The 26,734-nt window shown below is 40.5% G+C and overlaps 1 protein-coding gene across 1 annotated transcript in view; it reads right to left on the bottom strand.

Moving 5' to 3' along the window:
- Window positions 1–26,734, bottom strand: part of COL4A2 (collagen type IV alpha 2 chain) — a 188,063-nt gene that overhangs the window by 120,268 nt on the left and 41,061 nt on the right. The window contains exon 4 of the mRNA XM_019644780.1: window positions 20,715–20,795. Within this exon, the coding sequence (XP_019500325.1) occupies window positions 20,715–20,795 (81 nt within the window). The remainder of the gene's footprint in view (window positions 1–20,714; window positions 20,796–26,734) is intronic.

The following is a 26,734-nucleotide window of genomic DNA, read 5'->3' as shown; positions in this document are numbered from 1 at the left end:
TTGAGCTGTTGTTCAGCATCTTAGCTGTGGAGGGCAGTGTCACTGGCCCTCATGTGGGATCCGAACCGGGGCCCTCTGGCGTCCCAAGCCAGCTCCTAACCAATGCGCCACTTGGTCAGACCAAAATGATTGTACTTTTTTTAACATGTTTTCCTACTACTTTGATTTTAAGTATTATTTCACCAAGTTTAGCTCAACCGCTTGAATCTCTCCATAGTCAAAGCAAAAAAAAGAAGAAAGAAAGAAAAGAAAAAAGAAAGTTGGGGGAAGAAAGTGATCTTTTGAAGAGTTGGCCCCTGTGCGTTATTTTGAAAAGCTTTTCCTAACAGTCAAATAAATTCAGTGGCACCACCATCCCCTCCTAATCACACAGTCAGTTCGGGGTCTCAGATCGATCAGGGGTGAGGATACCCAGGAAGAGCCGGAAGAACATTCATGGTGTTGGACTGATGATCAACTCTGGGCGATTTTTGTGCCTACTGAAATGTGCTGTTGACCCGTGCACCTCCAGGGCAAGTAAACAAGATGGAGGGGAAGGAGAGTAAAGAATCGAGAACACCAAGGCAGGAGCTCAATCTGGGCTAAAAACATGCATTTTAGGGAGGCAGAAGCTTCTGGAGAAAAGGGACAATGGAACAGATCTGGGGATGAGCAGATAACAGATATAAGAACTGCTCTATATGAATAAAAGCATTGTGATGCCAAGCAAAGAGGCAGATGGCATTACTGCATAGAGAATACAAATGTTCTTCCCACAAGGTGTGACACAACAGAACAGTTTGGTGAACATGATCAGAATCGCCATGGGTGCGTGGGTCGCAGGAGTATGTGGTGGGCCCCAGCAGCTTTCAGGTGGGTTCCACAGGTTCCACCCAAGCCTCCACTGGTAGGAGGGATCATCAGTGATGAACACAGCAACATTGAACTTAATAAATAAAATGAAAGTTTCCCTTAACAGAAGCCACACTGGTCATTCTAAAGATCAATGGCTAGTGATTAAAGATAGGTCTAATTCTATATCACAGGAAGGAAGGTCACTTTCAGGGTATGTTTTCTTCGTGTACCATGAATACCTGCTAATAATCTGGCTTGACATATGTGTCAGGAGAGCACCTGTGTGCAGCACACTCAGGAAAGCCTCTGAGTAGGGTCCCCGAGCCAGCAGCCCGGGCATCACATGGGAGCTAGTAGAATTGCAGACTCTCAGGACCCTCCCTGGACCCACTTAATTAGCATTTGCATTTTTAACAAGATGCCCAGGCTACTTGTATGCACATTAAAGTTTGAGAGGCACTAGTTTGGGTAATTTGCAGGATGGAACAAATTGGTAATGCAAAAAAAAAAAAAAAAGGGATTTTTTTTTCTCTTTTCAAATGTAAAATTTCCAGATTTAATTTGAATTTTTGCTAAAACCCTCTCAAAAACAATCAGAAAAATAGTGATATATGAGTACAAGAAACACACACACACAATTATTTTTTGGCCAGCGACTACTTATGTTGTCTAATGAATTGGAGTCCGTGTACCAAACATATGAATCAAGTCAGTAAGATTAAAATGCACTTGAGGAGGGAGAAGGCTGATGTAGTATCCAGTGGTAATTAGAAAGCCATGGCCATCAGAACAGGCACAGCAACGAAGACAGGGCTCTAATCCTCTGACACACATGTTCCAGAGCCTCACAGCTGCCAGCACCAGGGTAGAGACAGAAACTATTTATTCATTATACTTCACCTGGTTCTAACATGGACTGATGATGACAGACAGGAAGCTTAGAAACACATCTCTTACTGTCACGAACAAGCAGGGTTTGCTCTGGAGCGCAAGCTCCCTTATTTCCTACAAAATTCCTAAGCCGATGAATGCGTAACATTTTTCCTTCAGCAAAAAGTATCGCTTGAACAAAATAAACAATGTGATACTCAGTGTACTTGTTCAGTGTAATAATACGTAAATTACCAAAATTAGGATATAATTGACAAAATCTTAATGTACCCAGGGCATTTTGAGGATAAAGATAGACTTCTACAGAGCAGGAAAACTAAACATTAATAAAAATTGTAAAAACCATTTGCATTTAAAGGTATAACATAATCATGTTTTTCTGTTAAAATTTTCAAAAACACCCCAAAGTCCAAAATATTCTTACTTACGCACTTTCAAATGTAGCCTTCATTTGTAGGGATGTTCACCCACAGACCCAAGAACCGTGTAAAATGTTCACTTGACTTACATTTTATGTGATTATGAGGATGTCAGTTGTGGAAGTTCCAGGGAAAGGTAAAACACCGATGGTAATATCCACTATTCGTTCAGCATTTAGCATATGACAGACACTGAACTAAGCATTGAAGCATATTATCTCATTGATACTAATTCAGGTAGGTATTACTATTCCATTTTAAAGAGGAAAAAATTGAAGGTAAAGGAGTGTATGTGTTACCCAGAGTCTAGAGACATAAGTGGCAGAGCTGAAATTTGACTTCAAAGTCAAGACTTGTACCTGCTGTTATCACTCCTGAACACCAAGACCATGTTGAATTCTAGAGTCCAATTTTGCAACACATCTACACATTTCATTATATTCCGTACACCCCATTGAGTAGGTAAGTCCTAAAATAAAAGAGCTCCAGAGAAGAAGAGGGCTTAAAACCTGGGGCTATATAAATTAATTTTAGGATTGCACACCTGCCTCTGGAGGTTAACTGGCAGAGCTACACAATATCACCGCTTGATATGCTGAGAAGGCCTGAGAAACTTCTAGTCCATTTGGAGTTCTTTCACTTTAGGAATGCTTCTGAAGAGGGCAGAAAACCATCTATTTAATGAAACCCTGGTCGTATAATCAGGGTAAGTTACAAGAGTTGGGGTGGGGCAGGTGGGTGCAGAGATGAGTGGGAAGGTGGAGCAGAGTGGGAGGAGGGGAATGGGTGTTGAGGGAAAGGAAGAGAACATCTGCCATATTTGAAGAGCCTTCTGGTATACAAATAGGAGAGCCCTGTGATCAAGGAGGAAAGTGAGAAGAGCCAAGCTGATGTGCCAATTCTTGGAACAGAACTGTCTCCAGAAGAGGAGAGAGTAGGATAAATACAACAAGATGGGAGAAAGGATGGATTTTTAATTTACACCATTGTGGCTTTATGTATTTTGTTTCTTCTCTGGCTTAGTGGTTTTGTTTAGGAAAAGAAATAGTTGATGCAGAAATGATAGGTTGAGAAAGAATGAATAATCAGGAACAACTGATTCAAAACTGATTCAAAATGTGCAATGTCATACCCACATTTTAAAGGGATGCCCTTTGAGAAAAGTTAAGAGAGTGGGCTCTAGGTCTGGGTTCAGATTTTGTCTCCTCAACTCTCTAATGACTTTGCACAGGTCATTTTATTGTTCTTGATTTAATTTCCTTGACATAAAACAGGGACCACATCATAGGACTCTTACAAGGATTGAGAGTTCATGAATTTAAGCCCTCACTCACGGTACGCCATGAATAAGTACTGAGTATTATTAAAACTCATAAAGACTCTATTGGACACCATTATCTGTTTTTTTTTCCTCCTATAAATTCATATCAAATGCTAAATTTGAACAGGATACAATTACCATTGTCTTATTAATAAAACTTCAGTTCAGTTGAAAACTCTCGAGATGGATAATTTGTAGAGTTATTCCAGGGTTCTCAGTCAATGCTGCAGACATGTAAAAACTGACCATGGCTATAGAATTCTGTGGAATCTACTTGGAGAGTCACAAAATCCAAAAATGGGGTTAAAATAAAACTGATGCTTCACCTTGGCACATGACTCATTAACCTACAGTTAAAAAGGGGTAAGAAAAACACAGAGATAAGAAGGAGTCAATTTAACAGGAGCTGGAAAATGGAGATATGAAGATGTGACAATATTCAAAGTTTGGCAGAGTTAGAAAAATATAATTTCAAGGGTACCTTGGATTCTGGGTCCTCAAGGTCTGCTACTTGGCTGTTTCTATCACATGTGCACAGCCAAATATGTGTGAGCAGTGGCTGGACATGAAGGCAATGTACCTTCCACAGAGGAAATACCCTCTGTGCTGGAAATATGCCACACACAATCATAGGAGAGAGTGCACCCTTTTGTTTAAATCCTAAGTGTTACTGAATGTCTTAGTTCAGTGCTTTGAATATAATGGTTGTCAGCCAATCCCATTGGGAGGACTGTTTTATGAGACATTTTGAGTTTTACTTTTTAAAGAAGAGAATTCATATGTGGGATATAAAACTGAAAGCAACATAGGAACAAGACAAAGAAACAAAGAAACAAAAACTCATAGACACAGACAACAGTTTAGTGGTTACCAGAGGGAAGAGGGGTGTGGGGTGGTGGAAGAGGGAAAAGGGGGTCAAATATATGGTGATGGAATGAGAACTGACTCTGGGTGGTGAACACATAATGCAATATATAGATGATGCATTTTATTTATTTATTTATTTATTTATTTATTTATTTATTTATTTATTAAGCTGAGCCATCCTGCCACCAGTTGGCAACTCAGAGGCTGCTCAGCTCGGGCCGGGAATCTAACCGCTGTTGCTCAGAGCTCAAACTCTTGAGCGAGCTCTTAACCAACTGAGCCACTCGGCTGGCCCTAGATGATGCATTATAAAATTGTACACTTGAAACCTATGTAATTTTACTAACCAATGTCACCCCAACAAATTTAATGAGAAAAAAAAGTAAAATATTTCACTTCCAAAAAATCCTTTACGATGGACATTCTGTGAAGGTAAGATAAAATATGTTCTTGAAAATGCACTCGCTACTAAAAGTCCCATTAAATATCAACACTGTGAGGATAAAGAAGGCTCATATTTGTAGAACATTTTCCTACCTACAAGATATTTTTGCAACACAATTGGTATTGGTTGGGTGGCAGGTGTAAAGGAAATCCTGAAGTTTGAGCTTGTAAACCAATAACGGTGCTCTGCAGCCCAAGTGTGATATTGAAGTAGAACAGGTACCCTAAATGAGTAAGAGAACCGGTAGGAAAAACTTACACTAAAATCACGATGATCTCTATTAATTGCAAAAACAGGTAGCGGACATCCCAACTCTTAGAAATAACATGTATACAAAAACAAACAGCTTAGTCACTAAACCATATGGCTCTTAAAAAATGGGGTGGATTGTTCCATAGTAGCTAACATACCCCAGAATCCATACCAAATTTTGGAAATAAAACCATGTGAACCAGAACAATGACCTTCCATAACAGGCACTGTGCATGTTCCAGACAATGGGAAATTCAGACACACAAACAAAAGACAAACAACAAAACCTGCCAAAAAGGCATAGGAAACACCTGCTATTTTTTTTAAAAAGTGGAACAATAAACTAATGATTATTTCATATTGAAGGTTTTAAAATCATATATGCTTCACTGTAGTGACCACAAAACGAGATCTAAAAAATAGTAGGAAAAAAAAATCAGTGCAATAATATCTATATTTTAAGTGGAAAATTTTCTGTCTTTTCAGGTTATCTCTAGTGGCAATAGGAGAAAAAAACCTTTACAGACAAAAAAAAAAAAAAAGGCTTATTTGTCTTCCAGAAATAATATATATTAAAAAAGAATCACAATTATATACAAACAGTAAAATGTTTCTAAATTTTAAACAATAGTTTAACACCGATTATTATGAAAATATGGGACACATTCCAGTGAAACTACACAGGATGACACTTTTCATTTCCATATTCCTGACCTGTCAAGGAAGACTTATGAGATTCTGAAATAACTCATAAATCATATGAAAGAAAAATGTGTTAATTTGGCTTGGTTTTCAGGGACAAAAACTTTCTTTTTAAACAAAAATGTCTGTTGAAAGGTTTTGGAAAATTTTTTCTCTTTGTGCTTGACCCCACCCCATGCAAAGGCCTGGGCCTGTCTTTTCAAAGGATCCACCTCAACTGTGGTCCACGGGGCAGGGGTGTCCAGCTCAGGGGTATCAATGACGCCACTGTCTATAACTTCTTGAAATATCCAATTGTAAATTCTTCTTTTATGTTTAAGGTTTCCGGGAAAACTTTTGTAAGGAAACTTGGATACTCCCAGGGTGGGATATAACATCGTTATATATAAAAAAGGAAAAAGTCAGGGAATTCCCCCAGCTCCTCAGGCTGGAAATGTGAGCCTGGATGTGCCCACAGGTTCCTGCCTCCTTTCCCATCTATCAGCCAACAACCTGTTGGTTTAGTCTGGGAGTTTCCTGCTGACGCAAAGCCAACAGAATATAGAGATTAATAGGCCAATAAATGGTGGAAATGGGAATGACAGTGAATTCCTGGAATGGCCAAAGTCAGACCATAGGCAGAAAATTCTAATTCTGGAGTTATCTCATGGGACAATGCCACCTCCCAAAATATTTCCCAAAGAACAGGAATATCAATGCCCAAAGTAGAAGTACATCTAGGACACTTGATGGTTTTGAAAACATTTATCAATTTCTTGTTCAGAGTGCTTTGAAACATCTAGACTAGGTTTGATGTATAAACCTGATGAATGTAAAACGATAATAGTGTATTTTAGTAAAGTTTCAGAGCATTAAAAATACACACTGGGCTTTCTTTTAAATTCTAAGATAAGATTAAATGCTAAAAATAAGTAAAATCCCATGTTGAACACATGATAAAGGGTTTTCCATGATAGTCAATTGCTATTCTTCTGGAAAGAATACACAAAAGATAGAAATATTTAATAAATATAACATATATAAAATTAACATACATAACTATACATACGTATGTGTATATACACATATGTGGTGTGTACATTTCAAAGTCCCGAGCTTATTTATTGTATCATATATGCCTTAATTCTAAGATGAATTAGCTAATTCTGGGAAATTTCTCTTGCTACTTCAGTGACTGCTGGGAAAAGATACAGGGGACAGTGCAGAGTCCCGCATCCTCCATAAATGCCAGTTTCAAAGGACCAATGTATTCATCTTTTGGATCAACATGGGATTTCCATTACTCATCTTTCCTTCCAAGATAACTGACATTTTTGAAGGGCACCCTTTTTGTTAAGTTTTATTTCCTTCTACTAAAGAAGCTTTTTAAAATCTTCTGGAATTAAGGCGTTCATTTTCATCCACAAAGTTCTTTTTGTTTACTTCCTTAGTCTGATTATTCTACTTGAGGGTATGCAGATGGCTACATATCCCTTTTCATCAATGGTATCCTCAAAATAAAGTCCTAAAAATACCAGTGGCAATTAACATTTAGAAATCTCCTTTTTGGTAAGTAGCAATCCTCATGGAATGTCTGTGTTTGAATTACATCAGTATTAGGCGAGTAAAAGAGAGATAAAATATCAAGGGCAGAGCATCCTCATTTCTCCCCTCTCCAAATCAGAAACTTGAGCTGCACCTCTTAATAATTTCACAGGAATCAAAGTAAAATCCTGGATCAAGTTTCAAAAATTAATTGCACCAATAGAAGACCAAAAGTCAAAAAGCAAAAACTAAGAGGAACACAACAAAAAACTTCCTGAAAGAAAAAAAAAAAAAGAAACAGGAGTTTTAGTAGAAACACACTGCTTGTGAGACAATGCAGCAATGTGTTAGGGAGAAAAGGGTGACATGGTTTTACGACAGTGTTTTAGAAGCACAGCATCCAGGCCCAGGGAGAAAGTAGTTTCGCTTCTTTTCCCACTGGTCAGGCAGCTCCTAGAAAGCTAAGTTCAAACCTGAAGGCCAGGGCCTAAGAAGGGAAGTGAGAACGTGAGGAAGGTGATTAGAATGAGGTGACGGTTTTCAGATGAGCAATTGGTCAGGATGTTAGGGGTACAGTTAAAGCAATAATCCATATTTTAATGTGGAAAAGGTTAGAGATCATGTTCATTCCTAAATTCTGCTGAGGTCATTACATTTAGAAGAAATAGGGTTCTGACTGGGGGCTGGTAAAGGGATGATGGGAGAGAAAGCTCTCAGGAACATGAGGAGCTTTGTGGTTGGGATGAAATGCTGGCGGACGGGGCATCAACGAAGCATCTAAATCTGTGTGTATCTGTGGGGTGGGATGGGGAAGGTGGGATTCCTGACGAGGAAGTAGTTGTGTATCAAAGCTAAACTTGTCCTATGTTGCAACTGTCTCAAGAGGTTTGGTGATAGTGATGGCATGGTGGGGTGCCACCTCCCGTATGCCACGATGGTTATTCTGGTCTGATGAACCATTTGTCAATAGTGTCAAACAGTGCCTTTATTCATGGTGTTACATTTTAATGGTCTAATAATGACCAAAGATCATCTGAAGCTACTCGTAAATGCATTATTTTAATAGCATTCTTGGATTTCAAGTTAAATATCCTAATGCTATTATTTAGTTCAATTCCCTTTTCCTTGCCTCTAGTTGACTGGGAGCTAAAACATGACTGTTGAAATATAATACAATTATGGCAGTAACATAACTTGATTCTATAACTTGGAGAGGCTAATTCTACGTTTTCAGGATGCTCTTTGTTCATCTCCTATACAACACTCAAGAAGAAGCACGCTGATGTCATTCCCCTGGCATCTCTTACTTTCAAAATATACTCTTGAAATGAAAAACAAGCTCATGAAAAACACTTGCTAGAGGAGAAATCATTTCTAAGAAAGATGTGAAGCTTATAAGGGAACAGAAAGAAATATCCTAGGGGCTCACATATATTTATTTCTTGTCAGTGGCCTGTCTGCCATCGGGTTTCTTTTTAAGCGAAGTTGTGTAATGAAATCTTATTGTCTTGAAACTTTAAGTGGGACTCAACGTTATATGAGAGTCTCAAAGAAAAATCCTGTTTTTGAAGGAGAGTTGAACTTTTAAAGTTTAACTTTTAGGAGTTAGATTATTTTCTTTTGCAATAATATATTATATTTTTCATTAATTGAGATTTAAAAAAAATAAATGTTTCTCTAGGCATATATAAATCTATGCTGAGTTTTTTCCTCTGTTAAATTATCAGGGAAGTCTGTCCAACTTCCTACCCTAGAGTCCTTCCTCTAAGAACAGAATAAATACTCATCATTTTCAGATGTATTCTTCCATCATTCCTAGGTATGATGCTGGAGATAAATCTTGTCAATGTACTGAATGAATAATTCTGTCATCCTATGAAGAGAAATGCCAATATTTATAAAATATCTGGTGTTAAATGAATTCACCCCAAGGCCTTCGTGTGAGGAAGCCTGCCTCCCTGTTTCAGAGCTGTGCTTGAATTATCTGGGTTACTTATTCAATCCTGTATTGAAGGTTGCAGTGGTGTGTGGTTTGGGGCTGTGGGCAAAGACAGTGTAATCTGTTATAATTTCGTGGGTGTTGTCCTCAGTGCCTGGTGTATCCTGGCTGCCTGGATATAAGATTTGCCACTTCTCTAAGGTGGGCTGAAAAGGGTAGGATGTTAAAAAGCAACACAAACAAAAGAGAACTACTTCCTAGAGTCAGGGATTCTGTTACTTTTGTTCCAAATTGTTGCAAATTCATTTGTCCATGGCAATATGTCTTAACAAACCTAAGAAAGGCTAGTTTTGACAGATACTAAATACATGTGCAATGTATAAAACTGATCTTGACATTAGGGTTCTCTTGAAATATATCTTCTATCTTCACAAGGTTTTAAAAATGCTATTATCACCGCTTGAAGTATATTTTCTTCAAAATACTACCATGCAGAGCTAAAACATGCCAACCCTTTCATTTTTATTACAGAGACCAACCTCACCACAGAATTCATTCGTCCTCCTGTTTCTTGATTTGAAACAGACTTTAAGTTTGAAAAACAATTATAGTGCTTTACAAAGACAACAATTTAATAAAAAACATCAATGCTGACAATGCAGCCAAGAACTTATTAGGCCAAAGATATTATTTACACAGCATTAATTATTTCCGTTTCATTTTGTTTTGCTGTTTTTTTTTTTTTCTTTCTGGTTTCCAAACTTTAGGAATTATCCATCCTAACTGTTCTGGATGCAAACATTTTTGTTCCTATGGCAGGAATTTTAATGCCCTCACAATGGCTTAGGAGGAAACTGCCATCAATATAGAGCTTCTACTGGATAACTGGGGTCTCTTCCTAATTCAGTTCTTCTAGAATATAAAGTTCTAGGCTGGACACAGAGAGGAAAAGGACAGGGACATTTTGATCTTTCTAATCAGTGGGGACATAGGCTGTTTTGAAGGCCTCTTTGTACTTCCCATATGAGTCAGACATCTGAGGACTTGAATGATTCGGTTGTCTACACCACAATGGACTAGTTCGAGTGGGATGCCAGAGGGCTCAGGACTGCAGGGTGTTGAGGGTGTCAGGTTGTGCGGTTTCTTAAACAAATTTTGAAATGCCTAAAGAGGTTAAAAATAAGTTTATATTCACCCTAATGCTAGCGATGTAGATAGCATATTTGCCTATTTGAGGACACAGGTAGTTTCCTCTGACTAAAGAAACAGCAAAAGTAAGGCCGAGATGAGATGACCCCAGTTTTCTTCCTCCCGGGGTAGCCCCAGTATGTGTGCATTGAGGTGGCCAATTCAAAATGCCCCTCAGTGAAGAAAATGTGCATACGTTATTTGGTTTGGTCATTTCTGCCATTTTTTTCTCTGGTTATTTATTATTTTACTATTTCTGGAAGAAAACAAAAAGTAATTTCAAAACCTTGCAAAACCATCTATTAGTTTTCATCTTTATTGTAGGAGCAATCTGATGTAAAAGTACTTAGATGCAAGAACATTTAGTCTCTTGTACAGACTGTCCAACTCTAAAGGACTGCTGAGATGAATTGGACAGGGAATACAGAACATTTTTTCCACATGAAGACTCAACCATTTGAGACACTTTTCCTAGTGTGTTAGGGAAAGCAAATTCAGAAAAAAAAATTTCTATTTTCAGAGTAGCTTTTAGAAAGTATATTAGGGGCCGGCCGAGTTGCTCAGTTGGTTAAGAGCTTTCTCAAGAGTGTGAGCTCTGAGCAACAGGGTTGCCGGTTTGATTCCCACATGGGCCAGTGAGCTGTGCCTACGTTGAGCTGCCACTGAGCTGACAACAGGTGGCAAGATGGCTCAGCTGGTGATAGCATGTGCTCCTAACAACAAGGTTGCCTGTTCGACTCTGGCATGGGATGGTGGGCTACGTCCCCCTGCAACTAAGATTGAACATGGCACCTTGAGCTGACCAGCCGCAAGCTGCCGACAGGTGGCCGGATGGTGACTGGACTTGGAGCTGAACTTGCTGCGCCCTCCACAACTAAGATTGAAGGACAACAACTTGGCTGTTCCTCTTCCCCAATTCCCCAACACTGTTCCCCTTCCCAAATTCCCCAATAAAATATTTAAAAAAAATAAAAAATAAAAAAAGAAAGTATATCATGTTTGGTAAGAATTTTGTACTGGTGTTTATAGAAATCCTGCAATTGTTTATTGAGAATGAATTGGAAGTGAATGAAACAAAACAAAGGTCTTTGAAGATTGTGCTCCTTGTCTAACAGAAAAGGGAAAATGCTTTAATGCTATACTTGTCAAAATATTCCATCAAGAGGTAGAAAAAAAACAAAGGATTTCTAAAAACACAGTTTTAGTTTGGTTTAAAAGAATAGTAGAAATGTTCATTTCTCTTACCCCCCGTTTGTCAACAGTCTGTTGGAGTCTGTGTGAAGTTTTCAATCAAGACATGAAATAGCTATTATCATTATCCTGGTGGTCTTTTCCTCGAAGCCATGAGATGCCATTTCCCCAAAACTGGCAACTTTAGGCCAGAACCCAATTAATACTTTTGTTACCATTCTTAGTGCTAGTGGCTGGTGTGGACGGCTGTCTCATTTCCCTGAGGTTTTGCTAGCAGAGCCCCCCTAACCCCGCCTCAGGCCTGTGGGAAGCTCCCAGGTCCTCTCCTTCTTGCCACCAGCCAGGCCTTAAGGGGTCATTTTTGAGCTTCTGCAAAAACCATACTGACACTAATGTCTCTGTTTTCCACTCATTTTTTTTTTTTTAACAAAGCAAAAAACCCCCACACATCTGATCACAGTTTATGGGTGGGGAAACAGGGTCTGCCCAGGTAAAAAAATGTGTTAATGTTTCTCTCTCAACTCTGTTCCCTCTTCTGTCTGAGCTCTGAAAATGTCTACTCTACGGTTTATTTGGATGTACTTTCAGGAGGGAACGTAGGGGTGTGTGGGTCTCCCCGAATGAGACACTGGGCTTCCCTCTGCATTCCAAGGGTAATAGACACCTCACTGAAGATTTGCAGTGTCTGAGGCGCTGAAGCAATCATCTTGTACTCAAAACACCTGGAATCAGGAGCACAGTATGATTTTTTCATCATGAAGGCATGTGGTGTAGGCTGCCAGAACAATCTGTGTGTGTGTGTGTGTGTGTGTGTGTGTGTGTGGTCATTAGAAGAGGGATAAATGGATAAATAAAATATGAAAACATTTTAAATTCTACCTCTGTATTCAGGTACTAAGACATCAATGGGCCAATGCTTCCAAATCAATATTGAACATATACTGTACCCAGTGTAAATGTGTTCTCTGCTAACTACATTATTTGTCAAGTATCTGCTTCGCTGCTGTGTCACGGGCCACAGCCACTGTGTTGATTTTCACCAACGACTTTCATGGCTCCTATTACTTAATAATGTATTTTTCTGGTAGGAAACAACATAATCCAGGTAAAATTTTGTCATGCTTCAGAAAAAGGCAATGACGATTTCAATGATAATGTGAATTATTTTTTTCTCCTTAATTGCTGACTTCCAATCATCAGATTCTGCCTCTAATGATGTTCTTTGAGTTCATCCAGTGAGGAGGTATTAAAATTTCAACCTTTTAGGATTTTAATAATGTATTCTTCCTTTTGGATGAGCTCCAAACTGGCTCAGTTTCTATCAAATCTGGGGAATGTTATAATGGTCCTTTTGAAATTAAATATTTGTCATATTGGGGTGGGATGGGGAGTGGGCCAGAGATTCTGTAATTGCCTCTATCTTCCCCAGATGCATAATTAACTCATTTATGCAACAGTTTATTAAAAGTTCTACTTTAAGAAAATGCTTCCTTCAACTTGCAGGGAAGAAAGCAGGAATGACGTTATGTACTGAAGCTGTGGGTTGAATTAACAAAGGTCTCCCGCACTGACGTCACCAGACAGGAGTTTTCAGAAAGGGGCGCTTTGATCAGAGCTCAAGTTGGAAAAGCAAAAACTGCAATTTCCCTAAGAGGTCATGGGGTGTAAGATGGAGAATAAGGTGATGAATCAGTTAAGAAATTTTTCTTGTCTGGCTGATTGACACATTCTGTACATACACCATTTTCAATGTGCTGTACTTGTGGGTCTATATGTCTTTGAGATAACATCCTTTTTGTAAAGCTATAAGCCCAGCAGGTTACAAAACTTGGTGTTACTTTCATGAGATGTAACTTTTTATTGTGTTTTATTTTTGTCTAGGATATCATATCTAAAATATTCTTACATATTAACTATAAGTTTTTGTCTCTTTCTTCCACTGTCTACCTCCAAGTTCACTAGAATTGTGATCTTCAATATGTTAGCCATTGGCCACATGGGGCTATTTAATTTGAATTAACTAAAATGAAATTTAGTCTATCCATTTCACTAGCCACGCTTCAAATGCTCAAATAGACATGGTGAACAGTATGTAGAACATCCCCATCTTTGCAGAAAATCCTGCTGGAGAGCACAGTGCTGGAATACCAGCTCCGAAAGATCAGGCATGGTGTCTGCTTTGCATGCTTCCGTATTCCTGGGGCCGAGATGGGGCCGGACATACGAGATGCACAATCACTATCTGCTGAATGAATAAATTTGTTTTCAAATTTTAGTAGCCAACGACTGCTTTTGCTAGGGGCCAAATCTCATGGCCTTTTCTTTGACTAGAACTAGACCCCAAATACATGGATCACCAAAATTGATCAGCCTCGGAGAGCACTGTGACTTGAGTAAGCTATAAGTCACATAGCTTCTCTAAAGAAGTCTCCTGAATGGCTTTTCACCTCATTCAGTCAGATGGTCTCTAGGACTTTTATATGACCTTCCCTCTGTCCCTGACCTTCTTTCTCTCTCTCTCTCTCTTTTTTTTTAAAGATTTTATTGGGGAATTGGGGGAGGGTAACAGTATTGGGGAATCGGGGAAGGGGAACAGACAAGTTGCTGTCCTTTTTTGTTCTTCAGTCTAGTTGTGGAGGACACTGCTTCACTGGCCCATGTTGGTATTATGATCATTGCAATCTTCCCGGCTGAGGCAGTCAGTCGCTGGCCATTGGACAGCCACCCACGGTAGCTCACAGCAGCCCACTGCAGCAGGGTGCAGCCTATGCCATCACTGGCCACTCACAGCAGCCCAGCTCCAGGTTGAGCTGTTGCTCACCATCTTAGCTGTAGAGGGTGCAGCATCACTGGCCCATGTGGGAACCGAACTGACGGCCCTGCTGCTCAGAGCTTGCACTCTCAAGCCAACTCTTAACCAACTGAGCCACTTGGCTGGCCCCTGGCCTTCTCTCTTGAACCTCACCTCCCATGAGTCTCTCTTTCCTTCCTCTGCCAGAGCCACACTGGCTTCCTCGCTGTCTCCTAAACACACCGGTACCACCTCATGCATTTGCTTCCGGGTCAGGGCATCCTCCCCACTGTTCTCTTAGACAAGTGCCTTGCACATAGATGATACAAAATACATATCTGAGTGTTGAAGAAATGTAAAATTCCATTGCTAAAAGGAAGCTGGGTTCTTTCTGCACTGGCAGACAAAAAAGAAAACATCACTTTGAAAACACTCACTATATGGGATGTACAATTAGGTAGGTATTGTCTAAATCTGCTGAAATATAATACTATTTTCCCCATAGAAAATAACCAAGTCATTGGGTTGCTGCAGCGACTGTCGCATCAGATGAGCCAGAGCCACCGTTGTTCCCAAGGCACATTAAAAATAACCATTTGAAAGTGGCTGAGAGCTATGTGTAGACAAGGGTTAGAAAAGCCCAGAAGCCAGGAGGTGTTTTTGCTATTTCTGAATAATGCTTTGCCCTTTCTGGGCTGTGATAGTGCATAAAATAGTGAAGATGACTTCCGTTTCTCATGCTGAGCATACGATTAAAAAGTGTCTGCCTGGAAAAATAGCAGCTGGTTTGAAAAGAGGTCTTCCATAGCAGCACTGATGTTTCATTCCACACTTACAAGTGTCTTCAAATGACCCAGACTGATGGCCCCAATGCTAATGGAAACCTACAGGAATTGCGGGCCACATATGGTATATAAATTCTGAACCCAATATCTCTCCTAGCAGTGCAGTGGTCTACCAGTTTCAGGTTTACATTGAGCCATGTCAAAGAAAAAAAATCAAATTCATTTTGAAATCTGGGTTATACATGTTTAAGTTATAGTAAGGTTTATGATTAACAACACATGAAGAAGATACTATTATTTACAAGACTGCATCTCACCTTACAGAGAAGGTCAGGCCAATGCTCATGGGTCAGAGATGCTCTAGCCCCCGACCGCCCCCCAGTCCTTTCCCTAAGTCTAGGGGTCTGCTTCTTTCATCTCTCAGCTGCTGCCCATCTGAGCAGACAGTGAGGGACAAAGACAGCGCATGTCCTCAGGTTCCCATTCATCTGTCTCCACTCACTTCTAAGAGCTTTTAGTTCAGTCTTCTCTTTGTTCCCCTTTCACTCAGTTTTTCTCTGGTTTCTTTCAATTTGATATATAGTGCTGAATTTAAGGAATCTTGTGAGGTTAAGAATTATTCGCTCACACTTTGTTGCAAGTCCAGGGACCCACAGACTGTGGGAAACTCAGCTACATGAAAAAAAAGCAACAACTAAACAGTGACTAAGTACAACTAAAGTGACTAAGTGACAACTAAAAGTGACTAAGTACCATACTTAGTCACTGCTTAAGTGAATGAGTACTGATTGCAACCTCTAGGCAGCAGTTCTCAACCTGTGGGTCGCGACCCCTTTGGGGGTCGAACAACGCTTTCACAGGGGTCACCTAAGACCATCAGAAAACAAAAAGATACTTACATTACGATTCATAACAGTAGCAAAATTACAGTTATAGAGTAGCAACGAAATAATTTTATGGTTGGGGGTCACCACAACATGAGGAACTGTATTAAGGGGTTGCGGCATTAGGAAGGTTGAGAACCGCTGCTCTAGGGAGTTTAGTCTCCAGTTCTGTGGCTCGTGCTGTCAGGCCCACAGAGGGTGAACGTGGGCTGGATGATTGCGGAGGTTTAGGGAAGATGCTAATTCACTCATCCAGGGGCTGATGATAGAGCTCTGGGAATTGGTCAAAGTTGTGGTTTCTTGGGCTGGCCAACTGGCTCAGTTGGTTAAGAGCGTGAGCTCTGAGCAATAGGGTCGCTGGTTCGATTCCCACATGGGTCAGTGAGCTGTGCCTTCCACAACTAGATTGAAGACAACTTGACTTGGAGCGGATGGGTCCTGGAAAAACACACTGTTCCCCAATAAAGTTTTAAAAAAAAAGTTGTGGTTTCTTTTTCCCACTGTAGTTTGACAGGGCCATTGAACCACCTCAATAATTCTTGGCATTTTGGACTTAAACAATTGTCTTCGTATTGACCAATTTTTGAAATACTGCTTGCCTAGGAAGATAGGTGCTCTGTGAAGGCTGGTGTCATTAAAAAGTTGAAATTACCACCTATCTGATCCAAGTTTACGGTAAAAAAACCGAAGGGCTGGAAGAAGAGGAACCTGCCTAAGTAACTGAAATAATGAATTAAAATTGACCTCAGTTGGAAAAATCTGAGAGTTTCAAAACCTTTTAGGTGAGTTAATGTGCGAAGGCAAAACACCTTTATTTGTCTAATCACTGGCTTCACTGGCTCTCTCTACAGCTCCTCAGATTATTAATTTTTATATCAATGGTGGCTGTTACTCTGTTTCAATAGAAATTCTGTAAGAGAAATTCACTCTGATACTTTCCATTCAACTACCTTCCATCTCCAAGGTGTATAAAGAAAACAAGAAGAAGAAACAAATAACAAAACGTAAGAGGGCTACAGCTTTGTCTGGTATTGATGACTCTGTGACATTCTGTCGCGGAGAAAGTCTAAGTTAGTTTGTTGACTTTCTTTGTGCATATCATCCTGTGTAGTACCGGTGAATTAGGACTTATAATTTTTAATTACTCCAATATACTTCCTAGAGATTATTTGAAATACAGACCCTCCAACAACAATAAAGTCTTATATCATTTCCTTTAGTTATTTTTTTTCAATTCACCAAACAACTGAAGAGGTGGTTAGATTCGGCTAGGGAATCATAACTCTCTGAGGACAGAGAGCCAAGCCTTTTTTCATCTCTGCCTGTGTCCTTCCCCTTCACCCTGGAGAATCCCCTTCACATAGGTTAACATCTGGCAAGAGGGGGGAAGACACAAAAGATTATGGTATCGGAAAAAGGACTCATCAAGAAGTCCAAAAGCTTGCGTTTTGTTCTGGACCGAGACCGGAGCAGGTCATTTACCCCGATGTCAACGTCCTCCTACCCTCCTGAGTGAACGTGAGGACATGGGCTGGGTCACCCAGCTCTGGCCAGGGAGTGAGGAGTGCATCGACAGCTGGGCCGCAGTGCCCGCCTCTTCATACCCCAGCTACTGGCTAACTGGAATTATCCGTGGGGCTGCGCGGCTCTGCCTGTGAGAAACAATTCTCTCTCTGGGACAATCCACCGCCCACCACTCAAGGGTGGAGAATCAGGCTCGATACATTTTACACAGAGCTTATTCATTTGGTAACATGAGAATTCATTTGGAATGGGAGTCCATAGCACATTTGTGATTTTTGCTTACAGTCCAAAAGTTATCCAGTAACATACAGTTTCTGATGCTGGCTGTCACCATGGCGAGAAACAAAAGAACTCTTACCCCATACCCATATAAGGCTGAGCTATCCAAGTGCTTGGGGAGTGGCGAGTTCTGCAGTCAGGCATTGTCATCGCAGCTACAGTAGCGCTGTGGGGAAAATATATAGCAAGGGACCCCAGGGGAAGCTGTGGGAAAGAAGGAACTCTGCACACAGCTCTCCGAGCAGCAAAATCTGTCCCACTGCTATTTTTATGTATTACATTACTTATAAAAATACTATCAAGCCACAAGTAGGGCAGAAATAGCCCTGCATTCCATAGGAACACATTTGGGTAAATTCGTTAATCAACAAATATTTAACACACATACGCCAGGTTTGTAGAACTGAAATAGACACTACATCTTAATAAATGATTTAATGAAGTTATGCAATTTTCCTGACAACAAATATCTTCAGTGACATACTGGTTTTACCCCATAGAAAATGATAAATGGTATTTCTCTCTCTCCTGTAGGTTTTTCTCCTTCCCTTTTACTATCAGTCATTTCTACCATCTTATTAATATTCAATGGCACACCTGAATTAACTGGGCATCCTTGGGTGCTGGCTGTTAAAACAACCCAACTTGGATCTGTATGGCCAATCACAGTGTGAGTCTAGGTCCAGCACTAATGACTGTATGGACCAGTATGCAGTGTGAAGAGAAGAACCGTCTGACACTACGGATAGTGGATATCACAGGCCAGGACACCCCAAAGTGGGGTATCACTTGTCTCTGTCTTTTGAACAAACTGCTCAGACAATTGCCAAATCTCAACTTAATTCAAACAGTGTTGACAACCTATCTGAAGAGAGGGCAGTCAAGTCCACACTGGGTTCTGGATTTCTCATGTTAATCAAATTAACCAGGTGCCAATTTTCTACTTTACTTGGCAATGTACAGAAACAGACGCAAGGAATTTTCTTAATTAGGGACAATGGGGGAATCAAAGGGTCTCAATGCCTTTACTGTAAAGCTACTAAATTGGAAAGACCAAGGGACCCTTAGAAATCTCCCTTCTAATAACCTCTTTGCAAAGATCTTTGGCCTTCTATAAGAGTACACTGCTAGGCAGATGGCATTATATATTCAAACAGTCAGAATAAGCTCGCTTTACTGAAGGACAAAATTCTTACAAAAGCATTAGTTCCCATAATATGTATTACGTTAATATACTGGCTCTGCATTAAATAATCATACACAGTGAAAGAGAATAGACCCAGTAAGCTTCTCCTCAGCTTGTTTTGGTTCCGTTTGGCTGATCACATGGAAAAGAATGCAGAGTCCCCCTAGAGTTGAACTCTCTCCCACATAAGCGAGTCTCCGAGATATTTGTATACCACTGATTTATCTTCCCTGTGCCCATATAAGGTTGAGCTAGCCAAATGCTTAGGGAGGTGAGAGCTCTGCAGTCAGACATTTTCATCACTGCTCCAGAAGCATCGCTGGGAAAATCTATAGCAAGGGACCCCAGGGCATTTTAAATCTCATGAAATGGTTTCTATAAATTTAAAAAACACTAATCCTTGTTAAATGCTGATAAACGATCCTCAATTAGAAATTCCTAAAGCGTAGAGTCCCCACTCCAAGCAGAGGAAGTCATTACTAAAACAACAACAACAACAACAAAAAAACTGTTTTGAGGATTGCAAACTCATGATGAACACAGCACACGGGCATGGAAGCTTTGACCTAGTGGCAAAAGGCTCCTCAACTGTGATCTTTGGCATTGAAAAAAATGATTAGCCAATGTTAGTAAATATAACCGCCACATTTATAAAGGGGTTCCCTGCCACAAATTTTACTTATTTGATTTTTGGAGGGGATTCAGGTGAGACAGGGTACATGATATAATACCCGGCCACAGCGGCCAAGCTCCAAAAAGATGGTCCTTCCTCCTGGGGGATGGAAATGGGGAATGGTTACTTTAAAAACTGACTTCAGGATTCTACTTGGTGAAATTCATTTGCCACACCTAAGGATTGCAATAATTTCTGATTCCAATGACAGGGCAATGCCGGCAAGAATTCCCGATTGCCTCGCACAAGTTGGCGTGGGACAAGCATGGGTCCTAGAGGGAAATGCATAATTCCAAGGCGTAAGGACTCCAAAGACTCTGTGTCATAAAACGAAACACCACTCCCCACACTGCCACACACCAACATGGGCTTAAACATATAAATATAAACAATATCGTTTTAAAGTCAATAATGCCAAGACTAAAACATCAGCTTTAACAGAAATGAAATGAGGGCCCAATCGCTTTGATTGAACATATTAAACCCAATATTGGGTCCATGTGTCAAATTCTGCCAGACGCTATGATAATAATGTGGAGTCACCTTTTCTCTCTTTCTTATTTATGAAATGGGCTACATAAAGGACATTCAGGAAATGAGTAGAATAATTTTAAAAGCAGAAGATTCTCAGTAGTATGATGCTGGTGCCCTCTAGTTTGAATATCTTTACTATAGTATAAATGCAATTATGTATTCTTTATGTAATATTTTTACAAAATATATGTCTATGTATAACATCATAAGGATAAAACATAGTTGCACTATATATACAGATATAGACATATGTATTCATAACAATGAACACGCAAAAAGATGCTTAAGAAAGTTAGCATATTAGGAAAGTAGTATATAGTGACCCAATTTTGCATTATATTATTGTTTGCTCCAGTGGAGAAGAACATGGCTACATTATATTTCTTTAGGAAAGTACCCAACTGACTTAATTAGGCAATTTAAGGCACTTTCATTTATCACGGCAGTATAAGGAAGAGAGCATTTATTGCAATGCCATGACTTACCCGTCCTCCTTTCTCAGGGTAGCACTGGCAGCCCCCGCTGCAGTCTCTCCCTCCACAGGGCACATCAAACTTCTTCACCCCCTGCGAAAATAAAACAACAGGCAAAAACAAAGTTACATAAAATACTGTCAACTGCAGTATGTATCATAATGCTTACAGTAAACTTGTAAAATAATGTTTTGTCCATCAGAAAAAATAAAATATTTGATTGGCAAAAAAAAAAATGCTATCCGTTCAGAGTGCTTCCAATTTTAACAACTATATATCCATTCAAAACAAATAGATCTGTATTTTTAGAGCAGTTTTATGTCTACAGCAAAAGGTACAGAGATTTCCCATACTCCTTCTGCCCCCACACAGGCACAGCTCCCCCGTTATCCACATCTAACCACCCCCCCACCCCTACCAGAGTGGGACATTTATTAAAATCAATGAACCCACAATGGCATGTTGTTATCACCCAAAGTCCATAGTTTACATTAGGGTCACTCTTGGTGTTGTACATTCTGTGGTCAATAAGCCCATTTTCACTGCCTACTAAGTGCCAGATGCCAAGCTATTATAGATCCTGGGGCTGGAAGGTTAAGGAGAACATTCCCTGAATCCAAGAAATCTGTGTGAAGCAAACCCAGAAGGACTCTCTGTTAAGAGCTTCAGTATGAAGGAGAAATTCCAGGTGCATAGAGAGAGAGCCCCTCATTCTGCCTGGAAATGCGGGGGATGCATCCTGGAGGAGGAGATGTTCAAGGTTAAGTTAAATGTGGCAGGGCCACTCTGGCCCCTACCCTACAACACAGACCCTGGTGAATTAAAGGGAGGGGGTTCTGAGGAGACAGCACTTGAAAATACACCTCATAGGATGACAAACCCTTACTTCTGTCACAGGTACTGTGACATCCAGTGCATGTGCCTACAGAGGAAAGCCCATTTCTTCCCCTCCACTCACATGCAGTAAGGAGGAGGATTCCTGAAGTATTTATTTAGTTGGGTTGCAGTGACATAACAAAACTTTTTGTCAGACCCTGAGATATAACTCTTTGGCGAGTGTAGTGGATAACTTGAGGAAGTTCTCTGGCTGGATAATTTCCACCCGAGTTGGGGGAAAAGGCGTTTCTTGCCCTTGATCTAGGTATTTCAGATAAAAGGTGAACTTGGAGATTGGACTATGTCTGAGCTTTTCCTTTCAGACTGTTTTTACTGTACTACATATTTTGAGTGGAAAATGACAATCAGATTGGCCCTCTTCTGTCCTCTCTGTCAGCCAAGCCCTGCCTCCTCCCATGCTTCCCCACCCCCCGCCCTCCAGTGAGTTTGTTGCGCACAGGGGAATCTCTGTCTGCCTCATCACCCTCATCACCCTCATCACCCTCATCACCCTCACCAAGACTCTCCATCCCGTAGGCACTTATACTCAAGGGACCCAGGGGACAGTTAGCTTCTGGTGTGCATTGAGCCAAACCTTACCGTACAAGCAACACTCCCAGATAACAGAACCCATTACAACTTTAAACAAAACTGCATTTCTTATTTCGCTTAACACCATATTCTCAAGATCCATCCATGTCGCGAAAAAGTCAAGAACCATATGACTTCACTCATATGTGGGATATAAAACTGAAAGCGACAAATGAACAAGACAAAGAAACAAACAGAAACTCAGTATACTCAGACACAGACAACAGTATAGTGGTTACCAGAGGGAAAGGGAGGGTGAGGGGAAGCAGAAATGGGTAAAGGGGGTCAAATATATGGTGACAGAAGGAGATTTGACTTTGGGTGGTGAACACACAATGCAATACACAGATGATGTATTAGACAATTGTACACTTGAATAGTTTTGTTAACCCATATCACCCCAATAAGTTTAATAACAACAATAAGAAAGGATTGCATTTCACCCCAGCTTTTCCATTCTCTTCTGGATGAAGTCTCAGTGACTAAACAGGATGGTCACGACTTAGGAACTCCCTCTGCAAGTTTTTGTCTGTTTTTGGTGCTAGCATGGCTGCCAGAATCTTTCCTGTTGCTGACACGGCACTGAATGTTCACATGAAAAAGCAGATGGTGCTGCCTGGCCACCTCTGTAACTCCCACTAGCACGGCCTCCCTGAACGTCCAACCTTGGATGGGCACACAAGTGAATGCTGACTTGAAACCGCCTGGCCAGAGTTGACCTTAGACCTCAACAGCTGCTCAATGTTCTTTTTGTAGAGATGATAAATTCCTTTCCTTTGTTAACAATTTTTCTACCAGAGAGGTCTTATTTGAGAGTTCCACATTTTGTGTGTGTGTGTTCTTATTATAATTCTTTACCTAATCTAAGTACCCTGATATATCAGTCACTCCTTTAAAGAATTCAAAACTATCTGACAATCTCAAATCCTTTAAAGAAACCAACACCTGGAAAGCCTTTTGAATCTCTTTTTGGTTATCTTTCTGGTCTGCATGAGGTAATGAGACAGCTTGAGTTCCACAGTGTAAAAGTTAACATGTATAGAATCCTTTCACATCTTCAAAATATGATTCTAGGTATTTGCCAATTTTTTATAGCTTCAGTGTTTATCTATAGGTGGGGCTCATTTTAAAATGCCATGACTTCGAATATTTGGTTTTTATAAATCCAACGCCATGCTAAGCCATTGGTTTCATGGATTACCCTTAGCATCAAAAACAGAAGTCTAGATGGGCCACCACATTTATACTTTGTATGACATATGGCTCTGAATAGGCGCCTTGGCAGGTGTCCCCGGTTCACGCAATAATTCATTTACCAGTTCTTTGGAAAGGGTAAGGGGACTCCTCAGTCTAAAGGGTGAAACATAAACTCATATTCTCCATCTGGTGTTTCATATGCTATTTTTACTTTTGATTTTAAAGCCACTTGCCAAATCCCTGTATATAAATCAATGGTTAAAATTATTTTAATGCCTTCAAATTGATCTAACAGACTCTGTATTCTAGGTGTAGGCAATGCCCAGGATTTAGTTATAGAAATGAGTTCTTCATAACCTGATTAAAATTTCACTTTTTTTTTTTTTTTTGCTTTTGGAACCAGGACTTGAAGGCCCAATAACTCCTCGTCTCAATACTTTTTCAACCATGTGTCAATGGCTCAAATACCCTGTCTTAGGATGTGAGAAATACGTGATCAAGAGGTAGCCTCCCACCTTACAAATCTTAACTAATTCCTGTCATAGAAATTCTAACCCGTGTGTGTGTGTGTGTGTGTGTGTGTGTGTGTGTGTGTGATGTGATGTGGCGTGTATGTGTGTTTTCCCATAAGCATCTTATACATCCTACAGAGGGACTCTTATGAATTCCAACATCTACAAGAGCTCTAAGTACCACATATTGGAATGTCAGATCTCCAGGATGAACGTAAGTATTTACTTTATTAGGGCAGGGCATATGTTCCAGACGTCTCTTAGTGACTGAACAAGTCTCAGACCTGAGCTTCCACATTCCCCTGACGAGACCTGGGCTCTGGGACCATCTCAAGGCATGAATGTCCTTCTGAGGACCTTGGATGAGGAGTGTGTGGAATCCTATGTCTGTGTCTCAGCCCCACCTCCACCCCGCCCAACAGAAAAATATTAAAAGCTCACACCAACACTGCCCATGCTCCAAGCCCTTGAGTCTACCCTTGCTTTTATTGTTCAACACGACTCAAGGACAAAGCACGATCCTTCTTGTCAGCTCCTTAATAAAGATGACTAGTTTCCTCCCACCCTACATCTGCCCACCACCCTCGAAGGTGACAAGCTGGCCCTGGTCCAGATCTTCAGTTTCAGAGTCTCTAGGAGGGCATGCTCTCACCTGTATGGTTCAGGTTCTCTCAGAAGCATCAGTCAAATCCTCCATTAGTTTCTCACTTCAAGTCTGAATCCCCATTGGTAGCACTTTGTAGAGAATATTCCCAAACCCTGCTCTCCCAAGGCCCCCTGCAGGTCACTGAGGTTGCCATCTAAGCATCTAAGGAGGACATGCAGTTCCCAGGGCCAGAAGGCTCCCGTAGACCTTGCTTGAGGTGTGGAGAGTGTCCACTGTGATGGACCATGCACCATCTATTCAACTGAGCTGGCCAAGCTCTCACCCTTGTTTCGAGGTCCTTCATCCTAGGGCAGAAAAGGGCCCACGGCCCAGTGGGACCAATTATGCTGAAGATCTGTAAAAACTGGTAAGGGCTCCCACCCATCGGAGAACTCTTGAATTGAACATGCACAAGTTCTATGGCCTCATATTCACACAGAAATTGCTCCCACCCAGCCTCTGTGACCATGAAGGAGCCTGTGCCACACGCTTCCCAGCTTGGAGTGTTCAGGGGAACACGTTCCTTCAGCTGTGCCAGTGAGAGAACATGTAACTTCCCAATTCCAAACTAATATGACAGCTGGAAGGGGCTTGGGGATAACTCATCCACCCTTTCACTTTGTAAATTCATTCATTCATTCTTCACTGAATGTTTATTCTGGGTGATATGATGTGCTGGGCCATGGATATAAAGTGAGGAACAGCTCATGTAAACAAGTTGACAAAAAAATTCAGTACATAAACAATGAAACTTACATAATTTAAATTAAGATGAATGCCATTAAAATCATACCAGATAACAGACAGGACTACCTTAGCCAGGGCTCTTTCCCTTAATGCTTTTCCTTCTTCTTACATGCCTACCCCACAAAGGATAACCTGCCTGCCATCTGACCTGGGTCCCTTGCTGCTATAACTGAGGGGACAGAGAACCACTCGCCTCCAGGCCTAGGAAAGCAAGACCTCTGGGTCTTGGGAATCAAGAGCATCTTGGATTGCAGTGAATTTGAACCCATTCTTCTTATAACCCTCATGATGCCCCTATATAGTTATATCCCCCAACTCTTGGCTCAGGACTCAGTTTCAATCCACTGCCACTTTATAACCCAGCACAAAGACAGCCCACTGTCTGCAGGGTCCTGTGGACACCAGCGAAGGGGTTTGGAGCAGACCAACCCCCTTCTAGGACATTTCTATCCTAGAAAAATGCTGGTTCTCAGACTCCCTGTTACTCTGCCCCCTGTGGCACATTTAGGGAGGCTCTGAGTACCCAGGACTCAGTTGCAGACCTTCTAATCAATTAGAGTGCCAAAAAGTTTTTAGTTCTTTTTTCCTTATTCAAAACATCATTTTTAAGACTCTTCTCTTGAATTTGATCCTGCTCTGAGTTGGTAGCCAACAATGCTGTGCTAATTATAATTAGCAAGTCTAGGAATTGTGTACCTGAATATAATATATTATATTCAGTATATATTCAATATACTATAACATAATATATTATGACTAATATAAAATAATACTGAATGTCAACTATAATTAAATAAATAAATAAATAAATAAATAAATATATATATATATATATATATATAGTCACGGGATTAAGGTACAACATAGGGAACATAGTCAAGATATTGTAATAGCTATGTATGATGTCAGAGGGGTAACAGATTTCTTGGGGTTATCACTTTGTGAGGAGTATAAATGTCTAATCATTGTGTTGTTTTGTACACCCGAAACTAATAAAAAAAACTTCAAAAAAAAAAAAGTCTAGGAATTTGCTAATGACTTGGATCGCTTTAGAGCCATTTGGCAAGGTAAAGGCATAAGGTATATTTTCCAGAAACCTTTGTATCATATTCTACTGAAATGGAATGCAACAGACACACTTTGCAGGGGCAAAGTGGAGAGCTCTGAACAAGGGGCTTCTTGGTTTGCTTTTTATATGGGAATTCTTTCCTTTGAAGCCTTATTTGAATCTCGGCATCATTGCATTTAGAAAGATTTAAAAATACCTCTATGGGCATGGGCATTCAGTTCATCCTAGACACGTCCAAATCACCCTAGACGGATGATCTAGATTCCTGGGTCAGTCTTTTGTCTCTGGCAGAACCGAAGTCATGGAATCTTCTAAGAAAAGGCAGGTTCTAGTTTCCTGGACCAGGCATCTATCAGGGTCATGTACAGAGTGTCTTGCCTTGAGCCACTGGCTC

This window comes from Hipposideros armiger, unplaced genomic scaffold, assembly GCF_001890085.2.
Source record: "Hipposideros armiger isolate ML-2016 unplaced genomic scaffold, ASM189008v1 scaffold_91, whole genome shotgun sequence".
In the NCBI taxonomy this organism is placed as follows: Eukaryota; Metazoa; Chordata; class Mammalia; order Chiroptera; family Hipposideridae; genus Hipposideros; species Hipposideros armiger.
Note: the sequence above shows the minus strand (reverse complement) of the source record. Positions and strands in the feature narration are given on the sequence as shown.